Source organism: Bubalus bubalis, chromosome 8, assembly GCF_019923935.1.
Source record: "Bubalus bubalis isolate 160015118507 breed Murrah chromosome 8, NDDB_SH_1, whole genome shotgun sequence".
NCBI classification, from domain to species: Eukaryota; Metazoa; Chordata; class Mammalia; order Artiodactyla; family Bovidae; genus Bubalus; species Bubalus bubalis.
Window position 1 is genome coordinate 104,710,114 of NC_059164.1, and position 24,931 is coordinate 104,735,044.

The 24,931-nt window shown below is 43.9% G+C and overlaps 1 protein-coding gene across 9 annotated transcripts in view; it reads left to right on the plus strand.

The window, feature by feature from the left end:
- The window catches only part of MGAM (maltase-glucoamylase), a 100,295-nt gene that overhangs the window by 48,304 nt on the left and 27,060 nt on the right, over nucleotides 1–24,931 (plus strand). For all 9 annotated transcript variants that reach the window (XM_044946981.2, XM_044946982.2, XM_044946986.2 and 6 more), the window contains 13 exons: nucleotides 1,637–1,791; nucleotides 4,082–4,166; nucleotides 4,933–4,989; nucleotides 5,523–5,647; nucleotides 9,599–9,687; nucleotides 10,865–10,914; nucleotides 11,334–11,501; nucleotides 14,176–14,328; nucleotides 15,525–15,725; nucleotides 18,382–18,536; nucleotides 19,844–20,012; nucleotides 20,300–20,396; nucleotides 21,455–21,567. In XM_044946981.2, coding sequence (XP_044802916.2) covers nucleotides 1,637–1,791; nucleotides 4,082–4,166; nucleotides 4,933–4,989; nucleotides 5,523–5,647; nucleotides 9,599–9,687; nucleotides 10,865–10,914; nucleotides 11,334–11,501; nucleotides 14,176–14,328; nucleotides 15,525–15,725; nucleotides 18,382–18,536; nucleotides 19,844–20,012; nucleotides 20,300–20,396; nucleotides 21,455–21,567 — 1,617 coding nt within the window. The remainder of the gene's footprint in view (nucleotides 1–1,636; nucleotides 1,792–4,081; nucleotides 4,167–4,932; nucleotides 4,990–5,522; nucleotides 5,648–9,598; nucleotides 9,688–10,864; nucleotides 10,915–11,333; nucleotides 11,502–14,175; nucleotides 14,329–15,524; nucleotides 15,726–18,381; nucleotides 18,537–19,843; nucleotides 20,013–20,299; nucleotides 20,397–21,454; nucleotides 21,568–24,931) is intronic.

The window sequence follows — 24,931 nt, forward strand, 5'->3', positions numbered from 1 at the left end:
AATAGACTTGGCATTCAGTAGGACTGGATCTACCTGCATCCTCACCTGGAAATCTGTTGAGCCAGCCTCCTCCCTGGTGCTTCACTTAGGCTAACTGGGACCACTGTTTGCAATTGACCAGAACTCGTGGTGTGCCATTACAATGCTCTGTTGCCGTGGCCTCTGCTATTTCTGCTGCAGCAAAGAAATGGCAAGTCTGTGAAGGTTTTCAATCAAACCTCTAGACACATTATCTATGTTACTCATTTTGAATAAAAATAAGGAAAAACTTCAAATATTTAAATGGCAGTCTACCGAGAGAGAAGAGCTTCCCCAATGACTAAGCAGTAAAGAATCCACCTGCCAATACAGGAAACACAGAAGACTCAGGTCTGATCCCTGGGCTGGGAAGATCCCCTGGAGGACGAAATGGCAACCCACTCCAGTATTCTTGCCTGGAAAGAATCCCATGGACAGAGGAGCCATGGGGTTGCAGAGTCAGACACGCCTGAGCAACTAAGCAAGCATGCATTGCCCAGAGAGCACCCCTAGAATGAATGAGGGGGAGGCCTTACAGGGTGAAGAGCATCCACTGACTGGGTGAAATGAACTCTCTTTTCTCAACCCTATTGCTCAGAAGCAAAGTTGCAAGGTAGCTCCAGGTCTGGCAGGAATAAAACTCTTAGTTGCGATGAATAGAGTCTGGTTTCTACAGATCCTTCTGAGGTAGATGGGCTCCAGGCTAGGCATTTATCACTAGCCTCCTGTTTACATTTTCTGAGGAAGGAGGCAAGTGGACTCCAGGCTAGGTATTTACAACCTAGGCTAGGTATTTACAGGCTAGGTATTTACAGCCTCCGATTTGCACTTTGAGATAGGAAAAAAAAAAAAAAAAAAAAAAAAAAAAAAAAAAAAACCCAAGAACAGGGTAAATAGTCAGACAGGGCACTTTTTAACCGTTGTGGCAGGAACAGAGAGGAGTCAAACCCTGCCTGAGTAAAGGATCAAGGTCATTTCCCCTCCCTGGGGCAAGGGAAACACTGCACATGTGCAGGAAGGCTCTTTGGGGATCAAAAAGAGGGTATACCACCCCAGAATAGGTGATGCTAAGGCCCCCCATAGGACTGGACTTTTTCCCCATCTTGGGAAAAAGTTGCACATTGCATGTTGGGGAGGGTCCTAGGACAGGTCAGAAGTGGAAAAAGAAACTAGATAGTTGGCCAAAGGTAAATAAAGACCCAGAAGAACAGCCCCATATAAATGACTTAACCACCTCTTCACTGAGCCCCTCCTCAATCCGGGGGGGTGGCGGAGGGGATGCCCACACCCTTTGTATCCAGGTATGCCTCTCTGCCTTGCTTCTGTCTTAATTAAACAGGCTGTTTCTCTGTGTGGGCTCACACTTGTGCTGTCTCTAATAATAAACTTTGCACCTGCTTTTATGGTTCGCCTCCTTGAAACATTCTTGCTTTCAAACAGAGGCAAGAGCCTGGGAAAATTTGCTTCTTGCCTCTAACCCTTGCTGGTCTAGTGGCTAGGATTACTGGTTTTGATTCAGGTCACCCAGGTTCAATTCCTGAGCGGGGAACTCGCCGCTCACTGCTGCTTCTCTGAGATCAAAACCAGATGACAGCTACCACCTCTTGTTTCTTCCCAGGCCCAGGATCCAGCCTCCTTTGGCACCGACTCACTGCTGTTGAATTCCTCCAGGCACTACCTGACCATCCGCTACACCCTTCTGCCCTATCTCTACACCCTCTTCTACCGTGCTCACAGCCGCGGGGACACTGTGGCCAGGCCCCTTCTGCATGAGTAAGTTCATCTAATCCACAGGAATTTTATCAATACAACTAGTGAAACTGACTGTATCATCAAATGGAAGCAGGAAAATTAAAACAATCCAGTTAATCAGATATATTTTTTCAACTTGAATAATCATTTGTCATTTACAATTCTATTACTGCCTATCTATCAATGTTATTTTAAGTATATTTAAGTGTTATAGCCTTATCCCTTTGGGAACGAGAAGTGTTCTAAGTCATGGGAGTTGGGGGTCTTTGTTCTCCCAACTAACTCCATACCTTAGACAAATCATTTAAGTTCTTTCTTTCTTAGCTTCTCTGAAAGTGAAAGTCCCAGTCTTTGCGACCCCATGGACCATACACAGTCCATGAAATTCTCCAGGCCAGAATACTGGAGTGGCTAGCCTTTCCCTTCTCCAGGGGGTCTTCCCAACCCAGGGATGGAACCCAGGTCTCCCACATTGTGGGCAGATTCTTTACCAGCTGAACCACAAGGGAAGCAAGTGTCCCCTACCTCTGGTATCTAACACCTGATGATCTGAAGTGGAGCTGATGTAATAATGATAGAAATAAAGTGCACAATAAATGTAACATGTTTGAATCATCCTGAAACCAGCACCCCTTCCTCCCAAGTCCAAGGAAAAACTGTCTTCCATAAAACTGGTCCCTGGTGCCAAAAAGGTTGGGGACCATTGATTTAAAGGCTTTGATATCTTGGAGCTGATGGTCGTTTTTGTAATGCACCCTGTTTGGGCTCTAGGAATGAGCCTGTCATTTACACACTGATAAGAATACTACTATGCAGGATTTCCAGAAATCAGAATTTTTATCTTCACCCAGTGAGTATCTAATTTGACTCTAACAAAGAGCACTTTTAAGAGACTCTCCTTAGGGTCGTTTAGTATGAACTGATGCCTCAACAGATTAGCCAGCAGGTATCTCTGGGGTCTTCAGGCAATCCTGTTTTTGGGCAGGAAGCAGCTGTGAGGAAATACACGCTGGATAGAGATTTGTACGAGGAGAGGGTTTGTCCTTGCTTCCGAGATGATGCTGTGGGGCCCTCTAGTGGCTGCAGAATGAGTAGCTCTGTGGTGGGGTTGGCATTCTCCTGAGTGGCCCCCGCAGGATCAGGAGAAGGAAGTGTTCAGAAACTGAGGACTGAGATGATGCTGGGAAGCTTATGTGGAGCTAGCTGGCTTGAGACAGAGGCTGTGGTTTAGGTGGGGACCCTGCTTCAACTGGCCTTCCCAGGTAGCTCAGTAGGTAAAGAATCTGCCTGCAGCGCAGGAGATTCGGGTTCATTCCCTGGTTCAGGAAGATCCCCTGGAGGAGGGCATGGTAACCCACTCCAGTGTTTTTTCCTGGAGAATCACATGGACAGAAGAGCCTGACGGACTACAGTCCATAGGGTGGCAAAGAGTTGGACACGACTGAAGCGACCCACAAAAATAGAGGTATTAGGTTGAACTAGTGTTTGCTGTTAATTAGATCAAAGCCTCAGTTTGGACATAGAATTCAACCAGTTTTATTGATTGGCTTGTACGTGATTCATTCTAACAGTTTTGAGCACAGATGTTCTGAAAGCCAAATACCTGGATATTGGAGGATATACTTGCTGGTAATCAATGGGGACATCTTTGAGGTCAATCTTGGTCACATCACATTAAAAAAATAGAATCTAGGTCTCATTTATTAAAATTAACAGAATAATTTTACACTCTACAAATAAAGAGACTTTTTCTTGTCAAAATCAAAACACAGTTAATTCCCTTATGTTTCTGACATTTTAGGCTTCAGGTATTATATTATATATATATATATATATAATATATATTATGATATATATTTATTCTTGTGGGTAAGGTTTTGCTATCTCCTGGAATTATCTATTAAAACGCAGGTATCCTAAAAGAGAAAAGAGTAAAGTTTTTAATTGTTTTTTTTGGAAAGAGGGTGATCAGATACAATTGTTTTTGGATAGTCAGCTGAAGTTTTCAAATATCCTGCTTGTTTTATTTTTGAAGGGAGATATGGCAAATAGAATTATAGCCTGGAACCCGCCCAGCACAAGTACTGAAATAGGAATTTCTGTCCAAATTAGGGGAAGCATAGGAGGGTACAGAGGCTGGGAAATTGGGTCTGCCTGCAGGAGTGCGGGGAGGGCTAGGGATTGAATAGGGGTCACAGAATAGTTGGGAGAATTTGCCCCAGGCAGGGAGCCTGCAGGTTTTAGACAGGCTTGGGGGAGAGCCGCCAGAAAGCACTGGCCCAGATCTCAGGGAAGATTTCTCCGTGTCTAGGTTCTACCAGGACAGCAACACCTGGGATGTGCACCAGCAGTTTTTATGGGGGCCTGGCCTCCTCATCACCCCAGTCCTGGAGGAGGCAAGTGTTCCCACAGAGTAACCATGGCAATCTCTGCTTTTGTTCCGGCTAACTCCACACTTCTCTCTTCTTGCAACCATGTATCTTCTTCCTATTCCCAAACCATTTCCTACATGCCTGGCTGGGGCAGCCTTAAAGGCAGTGTGCTGGAGTTTGGGGAAGACAGCTACACATTTTTGTCTCTAGGAGTCTTTTGTCCTTGACCAAGTTTCCAATCAATGTAGAAGCATCTATGGGTGACTCCAGGATCAAGAACAGTCCTATGCACTGTCAGATTCACCTAGCAGATCATAACTTGCTCCGTGATGGAGAGGCAGGATGGAGCAGTGCCCTAGCACTCATTCTAAGGTCAGGCTGACCTTGGTGTTGGTTGTCACCTCTGCCACTTGGCACCAGTGACATCTGGGAGAAATGACGTGCTAGTTCCTCAGCTGTGAGGTGAGATAACAATAGCCCGTATCACTGGGGACTCTTGGGAAAGTTAAATGTGGTATACAGTGTAAACCTGGAACTGTTATTTTATCACAACATGTGTTTCAGTATTGTTATTCTTCTTCCTAATGTGATTCCACCTGGGGTTTTTCTTTGAGTTGCCAAGTTATCGCCTCTATTAGAAGAAAAGCACAAGTTGATAACAGAGAAAAGAAAGGCCATGTATGCATTCTCAGTACATGTTGAAGGATTTCCCTAGGGAATGCTAAGAAATCCATTTTTTTTGTCCTTCAGAGGCTGGGCCATGAAGGACAAGATTTTGTTTTAATTTCAGGGTGCAGAGAAAGTGACTGCATACATGCCTGATGCTGTCTGGTATGATTATGAGACTGTAAGTAGCTTTGACTTTTCTCCACTCTTCAAGCTGCATAGACAGGATGCCTCTAGGCAGAGAGAAACATCTATCTGTGTACTGAGGAATGTTTCTGCCGTGCTTCCAGTAGTAATTTCACAGCTGAGTCAATAAAGTGAGCCTAGGTCACTTGACAACAGTCATGATGAAATCAGAAAAAGATACTTCCATGTACTTTATTCAGCAATAAAATATAGATGGAAGTAGAAGGTCTCATGGGCAAATACTGGGGCCGGTAGACAATTTGAGCCTGGTTTTGAGTCAGATTCTTATTTAGCACGCTCAATTCCCACAATGTATGTCAAATAGCCTCAGCAAGACATTGTGTTCCCCCAAGCCCTCAACGGATTCCAGAACCTGTTGTTCTTAAATTCTTTCCCTTTTCTTGTTTGATTGCCTGGCTAGACAGCAATTCAGCTAGGTGGGAGAAGGAGACAGCTGTAGGTAAGTCAGCATGTGGTTAAGAGGTGACGCGTGCATGCCAACTTGTTTGAGTTGTCTGTGTGCCTCAGGGGGGCCAAATGAAATGGAGGAAGCAAAAAGTGGAGATGGAACTTCCTGGAGACAAAATTGGACTTCACCTGCGAGGAGGCTACATCTTCCCCACACAGCAGCCAGCCACGACCACGGTGGCCAGGTACAGTGTGGCCGGGGGTTTCTGTCATCTCTGTTCCCATCTGTTGTCTACGTAGAAGAGGTTGATGCATTGCATGGACTGTGGGGAGGAAGGGCATGTGTGTGTGTGTGTGTGTGTGTGTGTGTGAGGTCATCAAACTCTGTCCCTAGATTTCCCTAGGCCTCTTCTGGAGAAGCTGTGATTTAGAGCTGCATCCAAATGGATTTTCAAAGACCTGAATCTCTGTCCTTCCTTAACCCTTCTGACTGTCTCCTTGAAACATACTGACATCTGTGGTGGTGAACCTTCCTAGTTTTCCTAGAACCATTGCAGTGTTATCCCTGAAAGTCTCATGTTTTGGGGAACATCTCTATTGCAGGTAAAGGAGGCCTGTTGATCTCCCCAGCTGCCTTAATTGGACCATCATTCCACTGTGCTATGCTCCTGACACCCCATTTCTAGGGAGTTGGGTCCATTTCTACTCCCTTATAATTTCAGTTTCCTGTTCCTTTCTTCCCATGAGCCCATTTCTTGTGATGCAAAACAGTGTTCAAAAATTATTTCCTGTGCAGTTCAAATCTCCTTCATGTCACTACTTTCTCCTTGATGATTTTGATTCTCAAATTATACATTCCATCTGATACTAAAGAGACTCATATTCATATTCATGTCTATAAATTATTAGCTTTTAATAGACAGGGAATTTTTTGGAGGTTAGGAATCCTTTTCTTTTGAACATTCCTTCCTACCATAATTTTTTAAATTTTGACTTTGTAATACTGATGGAAAATATTTATACACCCAGTACCACCTGCTTTCTTTTTCTTTATTCAGCTTTATGCTGTTCTGCATCCTGGTACCAAAACTGTCTTTCCAAAATGAGGATATTAACTTATTGCTTCCCAGGTTAAACTCCAAAATCCGTCATTAGCACAGTGTTGAAAGCCACATAATCTGGTTTCAAGTTAACAAACGTGTCTCCTGACACATCTTGCTACACACCTTTAGATTAGCAATTCCAAAAATCTTGTTATTCTCCAAACATACTCACCTCTTTCCCTGCCTTTGGGCTTCTCTATTTATTGTCCTTTTCAACATTCTTTGCCTGATACATTCTTAGTGCTCTTTCAAATTAAACTCAGATTTCTTCTGTGGGAAATCCTCCCCCAAAACTCTAGCAGAGGGAGTGCTGCTACTTACAGCTTTCTGCTTATTATTTATACTTTCTTACTCCTTAGCTAATTTTTCCCCCTTCTTAACATTGTTAAGTATTTCAATCATAGTTACTTTATACTTTGCAGCTGAGATTTCTAGTCTCTGAAATTCTTCAGTTCAGTTCAGTTCAGTCTCTCAGTCGTGTCCGACTCTTTGCAGCCCCATGAATCGCAGCATGCCAGGCCTCCCTGTCCATCACCAGCTCCTGGAGTTCACTCAGACTCATGTCCATCGAGTCAGTGATGCCATCCAGCCATCTCATCCTCTGTCGTCCCCTTCTCCTCCTGCCCCCAATCCCTACCAGCATCAGCGTCTTTTCCAATGAGTCAACTCTTCGCATGAGGTGGCCAAAGTACTGGAGTTTCAGCTTTAGCATCATTCCTTCCAAAGAAATCCCAGGGCTGATCTTCAGAATGGACTGGTTGGATCTCCTTGCAGTCCAAGGGACTCTCAAGAGTCTTCTCCAACACCACAGTTCAAAAGCATCAATTCTTCGGTGCTCAGCCTTCTTCACAGTCCAACTCTCACATCCATACATGACCACAGGAAAAACCATAGCCTTGACTAGACGAACCTTTGTTGGCAAAGTAATGTCTCTGCTTTTGAATATGCTATCTAGGTTGGTCATAACTTTCCTTCCAAGGAGTAAGCATCTTTTAATTTCATGGCTGCAGTCACCATCTGCAGTGATTTTGGAGCCCAGAAAAATAAAGTCTGACGCTGTTTCCACTGTTTCCCCATCTATTTGCCATGAAGTGATGGGACCAGATGCCATGATCTTTGTTTTCTGAATGTTGAGCTTTAAGCCAACTTTTTCACTCTCCACTTTCACTTTCATCAAGAGGCTTTTTAGTTCCTCTTCACTTTCTGCCATAAGGGTGGTGTCATCTGCATATCTGAGGTTATTGATATTTCTCCCGGCAATCTTGATTCTAGCTTGTGTTTCTTCCAGTCCAGTGTTTCTCATGATGTACTCTACACATCTGAAATTCTTAGTAAACTCTTAATAAATCTCTTGTTAGTTGCTTTTGCCATCTATCTTTCATGCTGGCTAGTTACCTTATGTGTTGAGTAATTTTTTTGTTTTTCAAATGTGGTGACTGCAAGGATCCAATTATAGGTCTCATTCCTTCAGAGATGATTAGCCTTCTTTTTGGTTGCAAACGAGGATTGCTGTCACCTTGGGTTTCACATTAGCAACCTTCAAGGATCAGGTGTCTAATTTATCTAGAACCAAGTAATGTTTTAGTGGACAAGTCCTTTAGGCTATTGGCTTCCCAGGTGGCCCAGTGGTAAAGAATCTATCTGCCTGCCAATGCCGGAGATTGCAAGAGATGCGGGTTCAATCTCTGGATCAGGAAGATCCCCTGGAGTAGGAAATGGCAACTCACTCCAGTATTCTTGCCTGGGAAATCCCAAGAGAAGCCTGACGGGTTATAGTTCATGGGGTCACAAAGAGTTGTTGTTACTATATCATCTATTGTTACTAGATATTGTTACTATATAATAGTTGTATGAGCAACTAAGCATGCACATACACCTTCAGAGTATATGGCATCCTCCAGCATATCTAGGCCACCATGATGCTAGAAATATCAGTATGGACTCCTGAAAGGATTTTAACTTTTGTGCCACTCAACCTTCTGCTTTGATTATTTGGTAAATATGTTTAATCTTTCTTACAATATTTAAGGTCATCAGTGGAGCTGTGGTCTGTTTGATTTTGTATCTCTTAGACTTCCTAGCATTGAAAGCTACTCAGTACGTATGTGTTAAATGAAAGCAGGTGACTTTGTTGATAATGGAATCTGGCTTGCACAGGGCACTGTGGAAGGCTGGACTGCGAAAGAATACAACAGGGGATGTAAGGGGTGCAGCAGGAGCCAGAAATTGGGAGGTGGTTTAGGGGAGGATGAAATAGGGAGAGATTTTCAAATGCAGTTGCTCTTCTTTTCTCTGTCTCTATGTCCATATATTTCAGCATCTTTTTGGCTTCGTGGGTTTCATTTTCTAAGTGGGGGTCCCCAACCTCCAGGGTCTAATGCCTGATGATCTGAGGTGGAGGTGATATAGTAACAATAGAAATAAAGTGCACAATAAATGTAATGCACTTGAATCATCCCAAAACCGCCTGTCTCACTCCTGCTCCATGGAAATTGTCTTTCATGAAACTGGTCCCTGGTGCCAAAAGGGTTGGGGACTGCTGTTCTAAGTTATGTAGCAAATAATTAGAATGTTTCCTTTTTCTGTCTCAAAATGAACTGAAAATAATCAAGTTAGGAAAATTGCCCTCCTACAGATGGATTCTATTGTATTTTCTTGGTTTCTGAGTCAACGTTGTTCTTAGGTAGGGAAAAAAATATGTCCTCCTGACTTCAGTGAATACTTCCCCTGCATGTATCAGCTATAAAATGATTAGGCTGAACCAATTATCATCTAGGATTTCTCTTCTAATAGTCTGTACTCAAAATAATAACAGCATTAACAGCTTTTATTGTAGCAATTCTGGTGATTAAATTCTTGCCTCCTACATAGATGTTTCTCGCCAATGTTTGGCATATTTCTGTCTCCTGTGACACTAGTGATTCTGGAAAATGATGCCCCTGTAGATTTTGCCTTTGTGCCTGAAGACGAGCAGAGCCATCTGCTGCTAGGAACCTTTCCCACTTGAAATCTGATGGAATCCTTCACAGCTCATTTAGCAAAATTCTTTGAGCCCCAAGTCTTTGGCTCTCACATAAATCTTGTTTCCCACAGTCGACGGAACCCTCTCGGTCTAATCATTGCCCTGGATGAGAACAAAGAAGCAAAAGGCGAACTTTTCTGGGATGATGGGGAAACAAAAGGTGAGCACCACGTTGGGGTTTCCAGATGTGCATCTTTGAGTTTCTCCTGCTGCTCATTCAGTGGTGGGAGACATCTCACCAGGCACTGCAGCGTTAATCACTCGAGAGAAGAATTCTGGTTTTGGTTGTGCAATTTAGGAATAGTGGTAGATGAAAGGATGGTAGATGTTTTCCTTGGATGGAAGGAAAACTCCCCTCCACCTCTTAGAATTCTTCCACTGGCCAGCTATATTGTATATATATAGGCTCTCATTTGATTTTCAATCAGCCCCTGAAATATGTTTTCAAGGCTGTTTCTGCCATTCAGTGCATTTTCCTTCACTCCAAATGCTTATGAACAAGCATAGAGGACATGTAAAACATGCCCATGCTAGTGAGGCAGTGAGAGGACACTTTCCTAGTGCACCTGCCTCTAGCCATACTTCTCAGCTCATTTGTCTGTCTCCAGTCATTAAGAATTCTTGTGGCTCAAACTTAGGTAGCAGATTCACTGGAGGCATATACTTTGGAAGCACTTGGGGGGGAACCTTTTCAAGGTTAAGGTAGGAAGGAAAAGACAAAATAGTGGCTCAGCCTTGGAAACTCTTATCTATAATCTGTCATTCTCAACATGAAGCTCTGTTTCTGAGTCCAAGCTTGCTCTGCTTGCCACATGACAGGCCAATAAATTGGAGACGAGGTGTTGAGGCAAAGAATAAGGACTTTATTCAGAAAATTGGCAAATGGAGAAGATGGCAGACTAATGTCTCAAAATAACCACATATCAAGGTCTGGATGTCAGGTTCTTTTATAGATTAGAGGACGAGGAGGTGAAGAAGTCAAAAGATCGTTAAGTCTTATACTTATCTCCTGGAATGGCCAGCCTTGGAGAGGGGGTATGTTAATTTCTTCCTTCCTGCAGCTGTTCACCGGCTGTTAGGGTAAGGATGTCTCCCTGAACAAAGGCACTTTGATTTAACATTCAGGAGTAGGGGCAGGGTTCCCCGAGGCAGGCCTTTATGTATAGACAGTATCCTTTTAGTGAACAAAAGCAATGGGAAACAGAAGTTAAAGTAAAGGAAACAGATCCAATTTGTAGTCAGTTTTCTTCTTCCATATAACAGCTTCAAGGAGCACCAGGATGAAATCTGTTTTTCTGTATTGGGCAGAGTCTGACTTGCCCTTCTCTTCCTTTCAGATACTGTGGCCAACAACCTTTATCTCTTATGTGAGTTCTCTGTCACCCAAGTGAGTAGTATATTTTTATGAATCTTAAGAGCTTTGGTCTGATGATTAGCTCCTATCTGTTTGTGTATATGTGTATTTGTAGCTTCATTTATAACCATAGGGGGACACATTTCTGTTTATGGCTTAATGTCCAATAATTGGATTATCTACATTAGTAAAAAGAGGCGATGATACAGATAAATCAAAGCAGTCAGTCTTTTAAAATGAATTTTCAAAAAATTCCTTTGTGTGTGTATGTGTTTCTCTCACCCTCCTTCTCCCTGCCTCAGGGGAAAAATAAGTTTGTATTGAAGCACACATTAGTAGAGAAAACTAAGAAGCATTCAGGGCCATTTGGGTAGCTGGTCTAGGACAGACTATTTGAATGACTTGAGCATCTGTGTATTCAAGGCAGATCTTTGTGTTTAATTGTTTTGCAGAACCGCCTGGAGGTTAAGATTTTGCAATCAACCTACACAGACCCCAATAATTTAGCATTTAAAGAAATTAAAATCCTTGGAACCCAGGAGCCTAACAGAGTTACAGTGAAACAGAACGGTGTTCCAATTCAAGTTTCTCCTAATGTCACTTACGATTCCAACCTACAGGTAAATAGCTTAGATGTTCTTCCTTGCCAAGGTTGCATTGGTTCCTAAAGGACCAGGGCACATTCTGAAGTCAGAGGTGGGGAAGTTAGAGGGTTAGGATGGAAAAAAATAAAAAAGGGAGCCAGAGCTGGGATGAACAAAGAGGCTGCTGAGATACTGGGAGGGAGTAAACTGGTCCTTTCCTCTCTTTTCCCTTATCTGCCCTTCAGTCTTCTGTCCTCTCTGCCTGGAACAAAAGAAGAGCAAAGACAGGAGTCTGGGGAACAGGATTAGAGGAAAACTGGGTCTGAAAGCTGCCGATTGATTGGTGCTAGAAGGGTTGAGGTGGGATTCCCGTTAATTTAAAATTTCAGGTGCTTTTCTTTGTTTCTTTACTCCATAGAGCTAGATTCTCACTCCAACACATTCTTAGGAAATATTTTGAGTCAATGAATTTGATAAGCTTAGCTAATGCTACTTACTTGGTTAGGTGATAATAATAAAAGAATTTTTCATCACTTTTAATGAGACAGTGTTCTTGAATAGGTTATTATCAATTTCTCTGAAATTTTAGCATTATGAGGGATCCTTTTCCCCAACACTGTTTTCTACAGGGGTTCAAGATAATCTGGGATAGGGAGCAGTGGGGTCATCATGGTTTGTGAGGAACCTTCCAAATTTGGAGACAAATAAGTAAATTTTGTCTTCTACTAAAATGATATATTGGTATCATTGGACATTTTGTCCTAACAACATACATTGAGTATGCATACGTTATAAAGTTAGAAATAATGTATTATATGACTGGTTATGTGTGCAGCAAAGTGCAAGGCCTTTGTAAGATGCTCATATGAAAATAAACTAATTATCAGTTTGATAAATAGATTAATAAATATACAAACAAAAGAATTCTTTTATTATTTGAATTTAGGTGGTGGACAGGCAACCCAATCCTACCTTTAGGAAATGTTAACTTATATTCTTTCCAATTTCATGTTCAAAGCTTAATGGAGTCATTGAGCAAAAGCTTTGGGGGCATTAGGTCTAGAGTTGGACCTTAAAGACGGTACATATGTGTAGAGATTTGTTCAGCTGCAAGTGACAGGAAACTCAGAAAAATGGTAGTTTAAACAAACTGGGATTTTTGTTTCCCTTATGGTATTGAGAGTTTAGGAAGTGCTCAGCTTCTGGCATTGGTTCAGTGCCTCAGGGTTGTCAATGTTGAGGTCTTTTCTTCTCTTGTGATTGGAAGTGATGGCTTAATTCCAGTCACTCTAGCCTTGTTAGAGGGAAAAAAAATAAAAGTTAAAACAAAGAAGAAGGAGCTGGAAGGAAAAGGGAAAGGTGATGATGAAAGAAAGGAGGGGTAGGCTGATAAATCAAGAAAGAAACCCCTGGCCAGCCACTTCCGGTGGAATTGCACTCAGCTATGAATGGCTGCAGCTGTGTTACATGGATTAAAAAACAAAAAAGTTCTTTGGGATGTTTGGTGTTCCAAACTGAAGTAGTAAGAAGGGAATTTTCTATTGGGCACGTGGCTACAAGTCTGTTTCACAAATGGGCACCATTATCCTAGAAAGGGCATTGGCATAGGTAAAGCAGTCAAGGTTGGGGTATTAGCATAAGCCAATCCTGGGACTAAGAAAAGCCTTTTGTTAGCCTGTGAGTCTGTATAACTGGAATAGGCAGGACCCACATCTGGAAGAGGGCCTAGTTTGGACAGATTAACTTGTGGTCAGCTTTTGGAGGGTCTTAGGTGCCAAGCTAAGAAGGATGTGATCTAATTCTCAAAGGGTCTCCTATTGATCCTTGAATCAATATGCACCATTGTGAGAGTGTTGTTCTGTGGTGGTTTTTGAGGTATAGGGAAATGCGAGATGAACGTAGACTGGGGAGAGACTGGAAGGATGATAATCCTTAGTGTGAGATTTTATGACTCTAGACAAATGAGAACTTTCACTATGGAAGTTACTATTTTACAAGGAGACAACCAGAAGAAAAACACATAGAAAAAATTAAATATTTGAATTAGTGAATGGAACTCAAAGAAAGTTTCAAGTTTTGAGGCTCTGGGCTTGGACCACTGAAGAGACTAGGATATTAAAAATGGAAGGAGATATGATTTTGTCTACATATCAGTTTTGTAATTGGTAAACTGAGACCCAAGGAATTTGAAAGAATCTGTCCAAGTTTCCTCAGTGGGATGGAGGGGAGAACCCAGGCCATATGATTTTTACTTCTCTGTTCTTGCCCCCACTCCAGACCTGTGGGGAATACTGGTTTGGGGGATGGAGGGCAAGAAGATGGGCTCAGCTGAGGATGACACCCTGTGCTTGTGTGTGCTGTGCTACAAGGGGGCTGTCAGGAAGAGAGTCTTCCTGACAAAATAAGGAAGAGGAAGAGGAGTCAGGGGAGGAGAGAAAAGGGTGATTACAGAAGGTTGCGGTTGACCTTATTCTTTTCAAAATATTATGTACAAGATTCTGATAGAATTGCACCATTTTCCCTGTGGTTATTGGCTAACTCCCTGCCCCCCCCCTCCCCGCCCCCTCTCTTCATGGAAGCTCCAGTGCTATGTTACTTGGATTCCTGAGAGACTGGTCTGATTTTTATTTTCTTTCCTGAAAGAAATCTCATACCTTGTGTGGTCTTTGTCCTGAGGATGCATTTCCTTGATATTTCCCCATTTCTACAGGTGGCCCTTATCACAGAAATTGATCTTGTTCTGGGAGGAACATACACAGTGGAGTGGGATGTGAAGATAAGGGATGAAGAAAAAATAGACTGTTATCCTGATGAGACTGGTGTTTCTGCAGAAAACTGCACTGCCCGCGGTTGTGCCTGGGAGGTAACCATGCTGACGGTGTTAATATACATGAAAATCCTCTACACTTTGTTTTAAATTGAAGCGTAGTGGATTTACCATGTTGTATTAATTTCTACTGTACAGCAAAATGATTATGTTATACATATATTAATATATGACTATCTTTTTCATATTCTTTTCCATTATGGTTTATCACAAGGTATTGAATATAGTCCCCTGTGCTGTACGGTAGGACCTTGTCGTTTATCCATTTTCTATATAATAGTTTGCATCTGCTAACCCCAGACTCCCAGTCCATCCCTCCCCCACCTCCCCTTGGCAATCGTGAGTCTGTTCTCTACATCTGTGAGTCTGTTTCTGATTTGTAGATAGGTTCATTTGTATCATACTTTAGATTCCACGTATAAGTGGTATGTCTTTGTGGTATTTGTCTTTCTCTTTCTGACTTACTTCGCTAAGTATGATAATCTCTAGTTCCATCCCTGTTGCTGCAAATGGCATTATTTCATTCTTTTTTTATGGCTGAGTAGTATTCCATTGTGTCTATATATCACATCTTCTTCATCCACTTATCTTTCTGTGGACCTTTAAATTGTTACCATGACTTGGCTATTGCCAATAGTGCAGCTATAAGCTTTGGGGTACATGCATCTTTTTGAATTTCAGTTTTATCTGGATGTATGCCCAGGAGTGGGACTGCTGGATCCTACAGCAGCTCTATGTTTAATCTTTTGAGAAACCTTCATACTGTTTTCCACAGTGGCTGCACTAACTTACATCCCCACCAGCAGTGTAGGAGGGCTCCCTTTTCTCCACACTCTCTTCAGCATTTGAGACTTTTTACTGATGGCCATTCTGACCCATGTAACATGGTACCTCATAGTAATTTTATAAAATCCTTTACACTCCATCTATAATTTCATGAGCATGGCACCAGTGCCTACATCACTACTTAAAATCTATAGAAAGAGCAGACTTCCAAAGTAACCTGAGTTTTTATCTGGATGTGAAGAATAGATGGGACAGAAATGGGTCTTTTTTTTTTTTTCAACAAAATTTTACACAGAGACCAGGAGTGAAAACTTATGTCACTACCAAAGAGTATATAAGAAAATGACTGATTTCATCTTTATCTCCCTGAAAATTGCATTTTCTAGCCCCTTTATATCTGGTCATCCTAGAGCTTATGCTGAACTGAATTTGCCTTCACTTTTCAGGAGTCCGGTTCTCGTCGAGTCCCTTTTTGCTATTTCGTCAATGATCTCTACTCTGTCAGTGATGTTCAGTATGACTCACATGGGGCCTCAGCTGTCATCTCCTTAAAGACTTCTCTGTATGCCCGCTCCTTCCCCTCAGTACCTGTGAACTCCCTGCGCCTCACTGTGACCTACCATAAGGATAACATGCTGCAGTTTAAGGTATGTGTTGACAGTATATGTATCAAGTTCCTACTTCGCACTTTTTTAGTTTCATTATTTTTTGCTTGTCAGGATCACAGAACCATGCAATCGGTTTGCTTTTCTAAGTTAGCCATTGAAAATTGTCGAGTCCTTGGCACACACTTTCATAGCTTTGTTCTCCATCCATTTGGGGCAGGTATCAAGCAAGGCAAATATGTCTTGATATTTCAGATGGGCTTTTGAGGCACTGTTGACAATGAAGGCTTTTTTTTCCGATTTTTTAACAAGTGAATTTTTGCACACATTAAATTAGTGATTTTCAGCCACTGAAAACACATTGAAAATTAGCTGATGTACATATTTTATCCTACATGGGCTTCCCAGGTGGCACTAGAATCTGCCTGCCAATACAGGAGATGCAGGAGACACAGATCCAAGCCCTGGGTTGGGAAAATCCCCTAGAGTAGGAAGTGGCAACTCACTCCAGTATTCTTGCCTGGAAAATTCCAGGGATAGGGGAGCCTGGTGAGCTATAGTCCATGGGATCACAAAGAGCTGGACATGACTGAGTGACTGAGCACACACACAATTTACTAGATCATTATCCTAAGAGTAATTTGGGACCATTGATGGGACAGTGAGGCCTGGCCTAAACTGCACTTTGAAAGGATTGCTGTTTCTACCTTAAGAAAAATGGTCGGGAGGACAAAGGTAAAAAAGGAGAAAAGTTAGGACGCTACCAGTTAGGTAATCCAGATGAGGTATTGAGCTTAGACCAGGTACAGAAAGGAGAGGGAGACGTGGACAACTTCAAGAGAATAAGAAGTAGCATCATGGGATCTGGCGACTGATTACAAACAGGCCATGAGCGAGGGAGAGACATCAGGATGATCATCACGTTTCTAGCTTGTGTCTCCACATGGATGGTGCTGTCATCCATGAAGGGGAACCAGAAGGAGAACACAGGAAAGATTTGGGCTTAGGCAAAATACAATGATGAATTCAGTTTTGGACACTGAATTTGGGATATATGAAATACCTATGAGAGTGTACTGGTTTCTTTTCCTTTCATGATTTAATGACATCTCAGGACACGTGATGGTCTGCTTTTCATTTTTTATTTATGTAATTAAAAAAAATGGGGATATAGTTGCTTTACAGTGTTGTGCTAGTCTCTGCTGTACAACAACGTGAATCAGCAGTATGTATACATATATCCTGGACCTCTTTCCCATTCATCACACCCTCTAGGTCACCACAGAGCACTGAGATGAGTTTCCTGTGCTATACATCAGCTCCCACTAGCTATCTATTTTACACAAGGTAGTGTGTATATGTCATTCCCATTCTCCCAATCCATCCCCTCATTGCCATGTCCACACATCCATTCTCTACGTCTGTGCCTCTATTTCTTCCCTGAAAATATGTTCATCTGTACCATTAGTGATGGGCTATTTTTACGGTCTTTTTCACTGTTGAATTATAAGTTTCTCGAGGACAAGAATTTGTCCTTTCATCTTCGTACTTCTGAGATGTAACACAAAGCCGAGAACATAGTAAGTTCTCAGTGTTTATTGAGAAAGTAAAGATTCAGGTCAGTGTGCATTGCCTGAAAGATTCTTCATAATCTGATATCAACCTGGACTATGAATTCTTCCACATTTTGTAATGCAGGGATGATGCTATGGTATCTTTCCATCCTCACCTTTGTACTGGCATGTGGTAGGTGCCTAATGGGTTTGAAATAAATGAACTCACTCAACTTTTCAGGTTTAACACTTCCCTGCTCTACCTCCTGGATTATACAATAGCTCTCTCCAAAATAATTGCCTCTTTCTTTCAATTCTCTGTGCCTTTGCATTTATTTCTCTGCCAGTAATGACTTGGTTTTCTTTCTGTGCTTGATTGATGGCTGTAAAGCTTTGAAGATTCCGCCCCTTTCCCCATGAAACCATCTCAGTCTTCTGGAAACACTGATAGGCATTTCCTTCCCTATAATCTCACAACACTTCTGTATAGCTGTACATAGTATGTATCACTCAGGTGTTTTGGGCATGCTGTTTCACCTTTCATGTGAATTTCTTAGCATGTGAATTTCTTAAAAGCAGTAACTGTGTCTTACTCAGTTTAGTAAACCTTGTGTCTTACTCAGTTTTGTAAACCTTGTGTCTAGTACAGAATCAGGCAGGAATATAGTAGGTACACAGTGAATCAATTTAGACCCCAGGTTTTAGTGAGAATATCTATGATTATTTTAATCAAGAAGAGTTCATGTTTTTTAAGGGAGAAATTTTTTTCAATTCAGAAAAGTTTTCAGGTAGTCATGTACACTGACACACCCACAAACAAAATAATAAAGAATATATCCATAAATTCCAGACTGATTTTCCAAGGTAGAACCAATGTGAAAATAATGTGTTGCTGTAAGAGGATTTAAAAATAAGTCATGGCAGACTCAGATCAAAATGATAAATCTGACATTGTTCTTCAAATTTGTTCCATTTGTTCAATTGAACAATTTGTTCAATTTGTTCTCCAATTAAGTTCCCAGTATCATGAGCTTAAAGAAGACAAATATAGTGTTCAGACTCTTTGTCAAAGACATGAGGTTTCTGCTAAGGGTATAGGTTTCAAGACTACTATATTTACCTAAAATTTGTCTCCTCTGGTCTAGATTTATGATCCCAGTAACAACCGGTATGAAGTTCCAGTCCCTCTCAACATACCCAGCGTTCCATCTGGCACCTCTGAGAGGCAACTCTATGCTGTCCTCATTAAGAAGAATCCATTTGGGATTGAAATTCGCCGCAAGAGTACAGGCACTGTCATGTTAGTGGCTCTCAGTCTGATTTGGAGTTGATGATCCCCTGTGTCATTGCCAGGTCCAGTGTCCTTGGAGATACCCTGCTCAAAGCAATGCACCAGCCATTTCCAGATTCTTGAATAAGTCATTTCCTTCTATGCTTATGAGAAATATTTAGTGTGCTGGGAGTAATTCCTGAGTTAGTTGCATGTACCTAGGGGTTCATTCAACCATCATTCAACCAATGTTGATGGAGTGCTTTCTCCATATTAGGTGGTTATAGGAGATGAGGTCTCTCTTTCTATGACAAAAATAATAAGGAAATAACAAAAATAATTTAAGTTAAAATATGCAGTGATTTAGATAGTGACAACGCTATGCAGGAAAAATCACAAAGTGAAAGTGAAGTCGCTCAGTCATGTCCGACTCTTTGCGACCCCATGGACTGTAGCCCACCAGGCTCCTCCCTCCATGGGATTCTTCAGGCAAGAGTACTGGAGTGGGTTGCCATTTCCTTCTCCAGGGGATCTTCCCAACCCAGGGATCGAACCCAGGTCTCCCACATTCCAGGCAGATGCTTTAACCTCTGAGCCACCAGGGAAGCCCAGAAAAATCACAGGGTAATTGATAATTATAGGGAGGTGATTGCTTTTGATACTATGGTCACAGTTGATGTCTCCAAGGAAGTGAGCTTTAAATAGGACCTTGGGGAGGAGAAGGAGCCTCCCATGTGGAGATAAGAGAAGTGGGCAGCATTTCAGACAGATTGAGTAGTCAGTGCACAGGCCATGAAATAGGAGTAAACTTGCCTTATGAAAGGGAAAAATTCCAGTGTGGGTGGAGTAGTTTCACATATAAGGAGGTAAGTGGCAGGAGATGAGGCTGGGGTTTAGGTAGCTTCAGATCAGGAATGGCTTTGAAGACTTCACAAGATGCTTCAAGGAGGATCACTGAAGAATTGTAAACAGGGGTTGACATGATGTGAGATACTTAAAAAAAATAACTCTGGATGCTACATAGCAAGTGGACTCTGGTGGGGCAAGAGCAGAAACTAGGGTTGCTGTGAAGTGGGGGCAACTGAGATGATGAAAATGATTGGATCTGGTATTCTGGAGGGACCACTGAAGGGAGGGAGTGATAAAGGAAAGTAGAAGAAAGATGCTGGCTCCTGGACTTGCAGCCCTGGCTGCTGTGATTATTTTAATCGTACAGACTTAATGTTTTATGTGGGAGGTCCACAGGAAATCAAGAGTTCAATTTCCCTGAGACTCTAGCTGCTTGAAGCCATTAGAACAGCCCATTTCTTTTCTAAACATACCCTCTTGTATTGCAGCTGGGACTCTCAGCTCCTCGGCTTTACCTTCAATGACATGTTCATCCGCATCTCCACGCGCCTCCCCTCCAAGTACCTCTATGGCTTTGGGGAAACTGAGCACACAGCCTTCCGAAGAGACCTGGAATGGAACACGTGGGGGATGTTCTCCCGAGACCAACCCCCGGGGGTAAGGGTGGAGCACTTGGGATCTGGGTTGTTGCTTCTGTCCACCCACACTGTGTACACATCACACAGCAGGTGTTTCCTCTTCCCACTCCCCACTCGGATGCTCACAGTCTGCTTTTAGACAAGCAGGTCAACTCTCAGGCTCCTTTATTTCTTACGTGTTTATTTCACAGAAAAGACTAGACACACCTTATTGATCAATTTGTTGAGTTTTTTTTTTTTTTCCTCAATCTCTCTTTTCAATCTTTGTCTTATAACCTCCTGCCCTTCTCCCCATGACTCTCTCAGTACAAGAAGAACTCCTATGGTGTCCACCCCTACTACATGGCAATGGAGGAGGATGGCAGTGCCCATGGAGTGCTCCTGCTGAACAGCAATGCCATGGGTAAGGTGATGCTGGCATCTTCTCTGTTTTTGTGAATCAGTCCTTCTTGAGAAACTTCAGAATGTGTTCAATCATGTTGCCCTTGAAGTCATAATTATTATCTTGTGGACAGTGTTTTTCTTTTTTTTCTTCATTCTGTTTATTTCAGTTCAGTAACATGTAGTAATGGGCTTCCATGGTGGTTCAGTGGTAAAAACCCGCCTACCAATGCAGGAGACACAGCTTTGATCCCTGGGTCAGGAAGATGCCCTGGAGAAGGAAATGACAACCCACTCCAGTAGTCTTGTCTGGAAAATCCCACGGATGGAGGAGCCTGGTGGACTATAGTCCATGGGGTTGCACAAGAGTCAGATACAACTTAACAACTAAACAACAACAAATGTAGTAATAAGAATTAACTCATTTGGCATAAACGATGTAGGATGGGATAGCAAAATCAAGGACGTCCCATGTCCCAGAGGTTAGTCAGTGGGAGCCATTTATATAATCTGACTTAGTGATGAGAGTTTGGATCAGAGCACTCACTCTTGGGGTACTAGGGTGTAAAGAAAATTTGAGTAGCATATTGGAAAAAGGGTGGGGAATCAAGAAGTGGAGTTAAAGAGTGTGCTTGTGAAAACTGGAGAAATCTGAATAAGGCCTGTATCTGAGTTAATAGTATTATATCAACATTGGTTTCCTGGTTTTGATGACATACAATGGTTATATAAGAGTTATCATTGGGGGATGCTGGGGGAAGTGCCCAAGAAAAGTTTTAGTACTATTTTTGCAATTTCTTATGTCTTAAACTGTTCTGAAATAAAATCAATAATAGCAGTTTAAAAAGAGCAGAAGGACAAAACATATAATAAGGTAATAGGTGCTTCAAAGAGAAAAAAATCCAGGCATATGCTCTGAAAACTTTCACTTAACTTTTAAAATTCTGTGTAGGTATAGTACAAATTACCATCTCTCAATACTCTACAATAGAGGCATAGGAAGAAGGAGAATGTATAAATTTCAGGGGTGATTTCTCACTTGAAGGTTTCCATATTAATTGGTATTTTCTGCATTTCCAGACGTGACCTTCCAGCCCTTGCCTGCCTTGACATACCGTACCACAGGAGGAATTCTGGACTTTTATGTGGTTTTAGGGCCAACTCCAGAGCTTGTCACTCAGCAGTACACTGAGGTAGGAGGGAATTCAGTTGGTTACCCAGTATTTATACAGCACTTTCTGTAGTTCTTAGATGATAACTGAAACTGTTGGTCTTTCTGGGTGACAGGTAGGTTATAGAATAATGAACAATAAATCCATCCCAATAACTGTTAAATTCATAGCCTCTCAGAGCATTGCAGAGGAGCAGAAGTAATAATAGTACCGCTGGTTATAGCTGGCAGTGGCAATGGTAATAGTGGTGATGGTGGTAATAGGGGTGGTGGTGAAGGTGGTGTGGTGGTGAAGGTGGTGAAGGTGGTGTGGTGGTGAAGGCGGTATGGTGGTGCTGGTGGTGAAGGTGGTGTGGTGGTGAAGGTGGTGAGGTGGTGAAGGTGGTGTGGTGGTGAAGGTGGTGAAGGTGGTGAAGGTGGTGAAGGTGGTGTAGGTGGTGAAGGTGGTGAAGGTGGTGTGGTGGTGAAGGTGGTGGTGATGGTAATAGGGGTGGTGGTGAAGGTGGTGAAGGTGGTGAAGGTGGTGAAGGTGGTGTGGTGGTGAAGGTGGTGGTGATGGTAATAGGGGTGGTGGTGAAGGTGGTGAAGGTGGTGAAGGTGGTGAAGGTGGTGTGGTGGTGAAGGTGGTGGTGATGGTAATAGGGGTGGTGGTGAAGGTGGTGCTGGTGGTGAAGGTGGGGAAGGCGGTGAAGGCGGTGTGTTGGTGAAGGTGGTGAAGGTGGTGAAGGTGGTGTGGTGGTGTGGTGGTGTGGTGGTGAATGTGGTGAAGGTGGTGAAGGTGGTGAAGGTGGTGTGGTGGTGTGGTGGTGAAGGTGGTGAGGTGGTGAAGGTGGTGAAGGTGGTGTGGTGGTTGGTGGTGCTGGTGGTGAAGGTGGTGAAGGTGGTGAAGGTGGTGTGGTGGTGTGGTGGTGAAGGTGGTGAAGGTGGTGAAGGTGGTGAAGGTGGTGAAGGTGGTGTGGTGGTGAAGGTGGTGAAGGTGGTGTGGTGGTGAAGGTGGTGAAGGTGGTGAAGTGGTGTGGTGGTGAAGGTGGTGCTGGTGGTGAAGGTGGTGAAGGTGGTGTAGGTGGTTGTGGTGGTGAAGGTGGTGAAGGTGGTGAAGGTGGTGGTGGTGGTGAAGGTGGTGAAGGTGGTGAAGGTGGTGTGGTGGTTAAGGTGGTGAAGGTGGTGAAGGTGGGAAGGTGGTGTAGGTGGTGAAGGTGGTGAAGGTGGTGAAGGTGGTGAAGGTGGTGTGGTGGTGAAGGTGGTGAAGGTGGTGTGTGGTGTAGGTGGTGAAGGTGGAGAAGGTGGTGTGGTGGTGATGGTGAAGGTGGTGGGTGGTGAAGGTGGTGAAGGTGGTGAAGGTGGTGTGGTGGTGTGGTGGTGAAGGTGGTGAAGGTGGTGTGGTGGTGAAGGTGGTGAAGGTGGTGAAAGTGGTGAAGGTGGTGAAGGTGGTGAGGTGGTGAAGGTGGTGAAGGTGGTGAAGGTGGTTAGGTGGTGTGGTGGTGTAGGTGGTGTGGTGGTGAAGGTGGTGAAGGTGGTGTGGTGGTGAAGGTGGTGAAGGTGGTGAAGGTGGTGAAGTGTGTAGGTGGTGTGGTGGTGAAGGTGGTGAAGGTGGTGTGGTGGTGAAGGTGGTGAAAGTGGTGAAGGTGGTGTGGTGTTGTGGTGGTGAAGGTGGTGAAGGTGGTGAAGGTGGTGTGGTGGTGTGGTGGTGAGGTGGTGAAGGTGGTGAAGGTGGTGAAGGTGTGGGGTGGTGTGGTGGTGAAGGTGGTGTGGTGGTGAAGGTGGTGAAGGTGGTGTGGTGGTGAAGGTGGTGAAAGTGGTGAAGTGGTGAAGGTGGTGAGGTGGTGAAGGTGGTGAAGGTGGTGAAGGTGGTGTGGTGGTGAAGGTGGTGAAGGTGTGGTGGTGAAGGCGGTGTGTTGGTGAAGGTGGTGAAGGTGGTGTGGTGAAGGTGGTGAAGGTGGTGAAGGTGGTGAAGGTGGTGAAGGTGGTGTGTGGTGAAGGTGGTGAAGGTGGTGTGGTGGTGAAGGTGGTGAAGGTGGTGAAGGTGGTGGTGGTGTGGTGGTTAAGGTGGTGAAGGTGGTGAAGGTGGTGGTGGTGTGTGGTGAAGGTGGTGAAGGTGGTGAAGGTGGTGTGGTGGTGTGGTGTGAAGGTGGTGAAGGTGGTGAAGGTGGTGAAGGTGGTGTGGTGGTGTGGTGGTGAAGGTGGTGAAGGTGGTGAAGGTGGTGGGGTGTGGTGGTGTGGTGGTGAAGGTGGTTAAGGTGGTGAAGGTGGTGAAGGTGGTGTGGTGATGTGGTGGTGTGGTGGTGAAGGTGAAGGTGGTGTGGTGGTGTGGTGGTGAAGGTGGTGAAGGTGGTGAAGGTGGTGAAGGTGGTGTAGGTGGTGTAGTGGTGAAGGTGGTGAAGGTGGTGAAGGTGGTGAAGGTGGTGAAGGTGGTGTGGTGGTTAAGGTGTGAAGGTGGTGAAGGTGGTGTGGTGGTGTGGTGGTGAAGGTGGTGAAGGTGGTGAAGGTGGTGAAGGTGGTGTAGGTGGTGTGGTGGTGAAGGTGGTGAAGGTGGTGTGGTGGTGAAGGTGGTGAAAGTGGTGAAGGTGGTGTGGTGTTGTGGTGGTGAAGGTGGTGAAGGTGGTGAAGGTGGTGTGTTGGTCAGGGTGGTGAAGGTGGTGAAGGTGGTGAAGGTGGTGTGGTGTGGTGGTGAAGGTGGTGAAGGTGGTGAAGGTGGTGAAGGTGGTGTGGGTGGTGAAGGTGGTGAAGGTGGTGTGGTGGTGAAGGTGGTGAAAGTGGTGAAGGTGGTGTGGTTGTTGTGGTGGTGAAGGTGGTGAAGGTGGTGAAGGGTGTGGTTGGTCAGGGTGGTGAAGGTGGTGAAGGTGGTGAAGGTGGTGTGGTGTGTGGTGGTGTGGTGGTGAAGGTGGTGAAGGTGGTGAAGGTGGTGAGGTGGTGAAGGTGGTGAAGGTGGTGAAGGTGGTGAAGGGGGTGTAGGTGGTGAAGGTGGTGAAGGTGGTGAAGGTGAAGGTGGTGTGGTGGTGAAGGTGGTGAAGGTGGTGAGGTGGTGTGGTGGTGAAGGTGGTGAAGGTGGTGAAGGTGGTGAAGGTGGTGTAGGTGGTGAAGGTGGTGAAGGTGGTGAAGGTGGTGTAGGTGGTGTGGTGGTGAAGGTGGAAAGTGGTGAAGGTGGTGTGGTGGTGAAGGTGGTGAAGGTGGTGTAGGTGGTGAAGGTGGTGAAGGTGGTGAAGGTGGTGAAGGTGGTGAAGGTGGTGTGGTGGTGAAGGTGGTGAAGGTGGTGAAGGTGGTGTGGTGGTGAAGGTGGTGAAGGTGGTGAAGTGGTGAAGGTGGTGTAGGTGGTGAAGGTGGTGAAGGTGGTGAAGGTGGTGAAGGTGGTGTAGGTGTGAAGGTGGGTAGGTGGTGAAGGTGGAGAG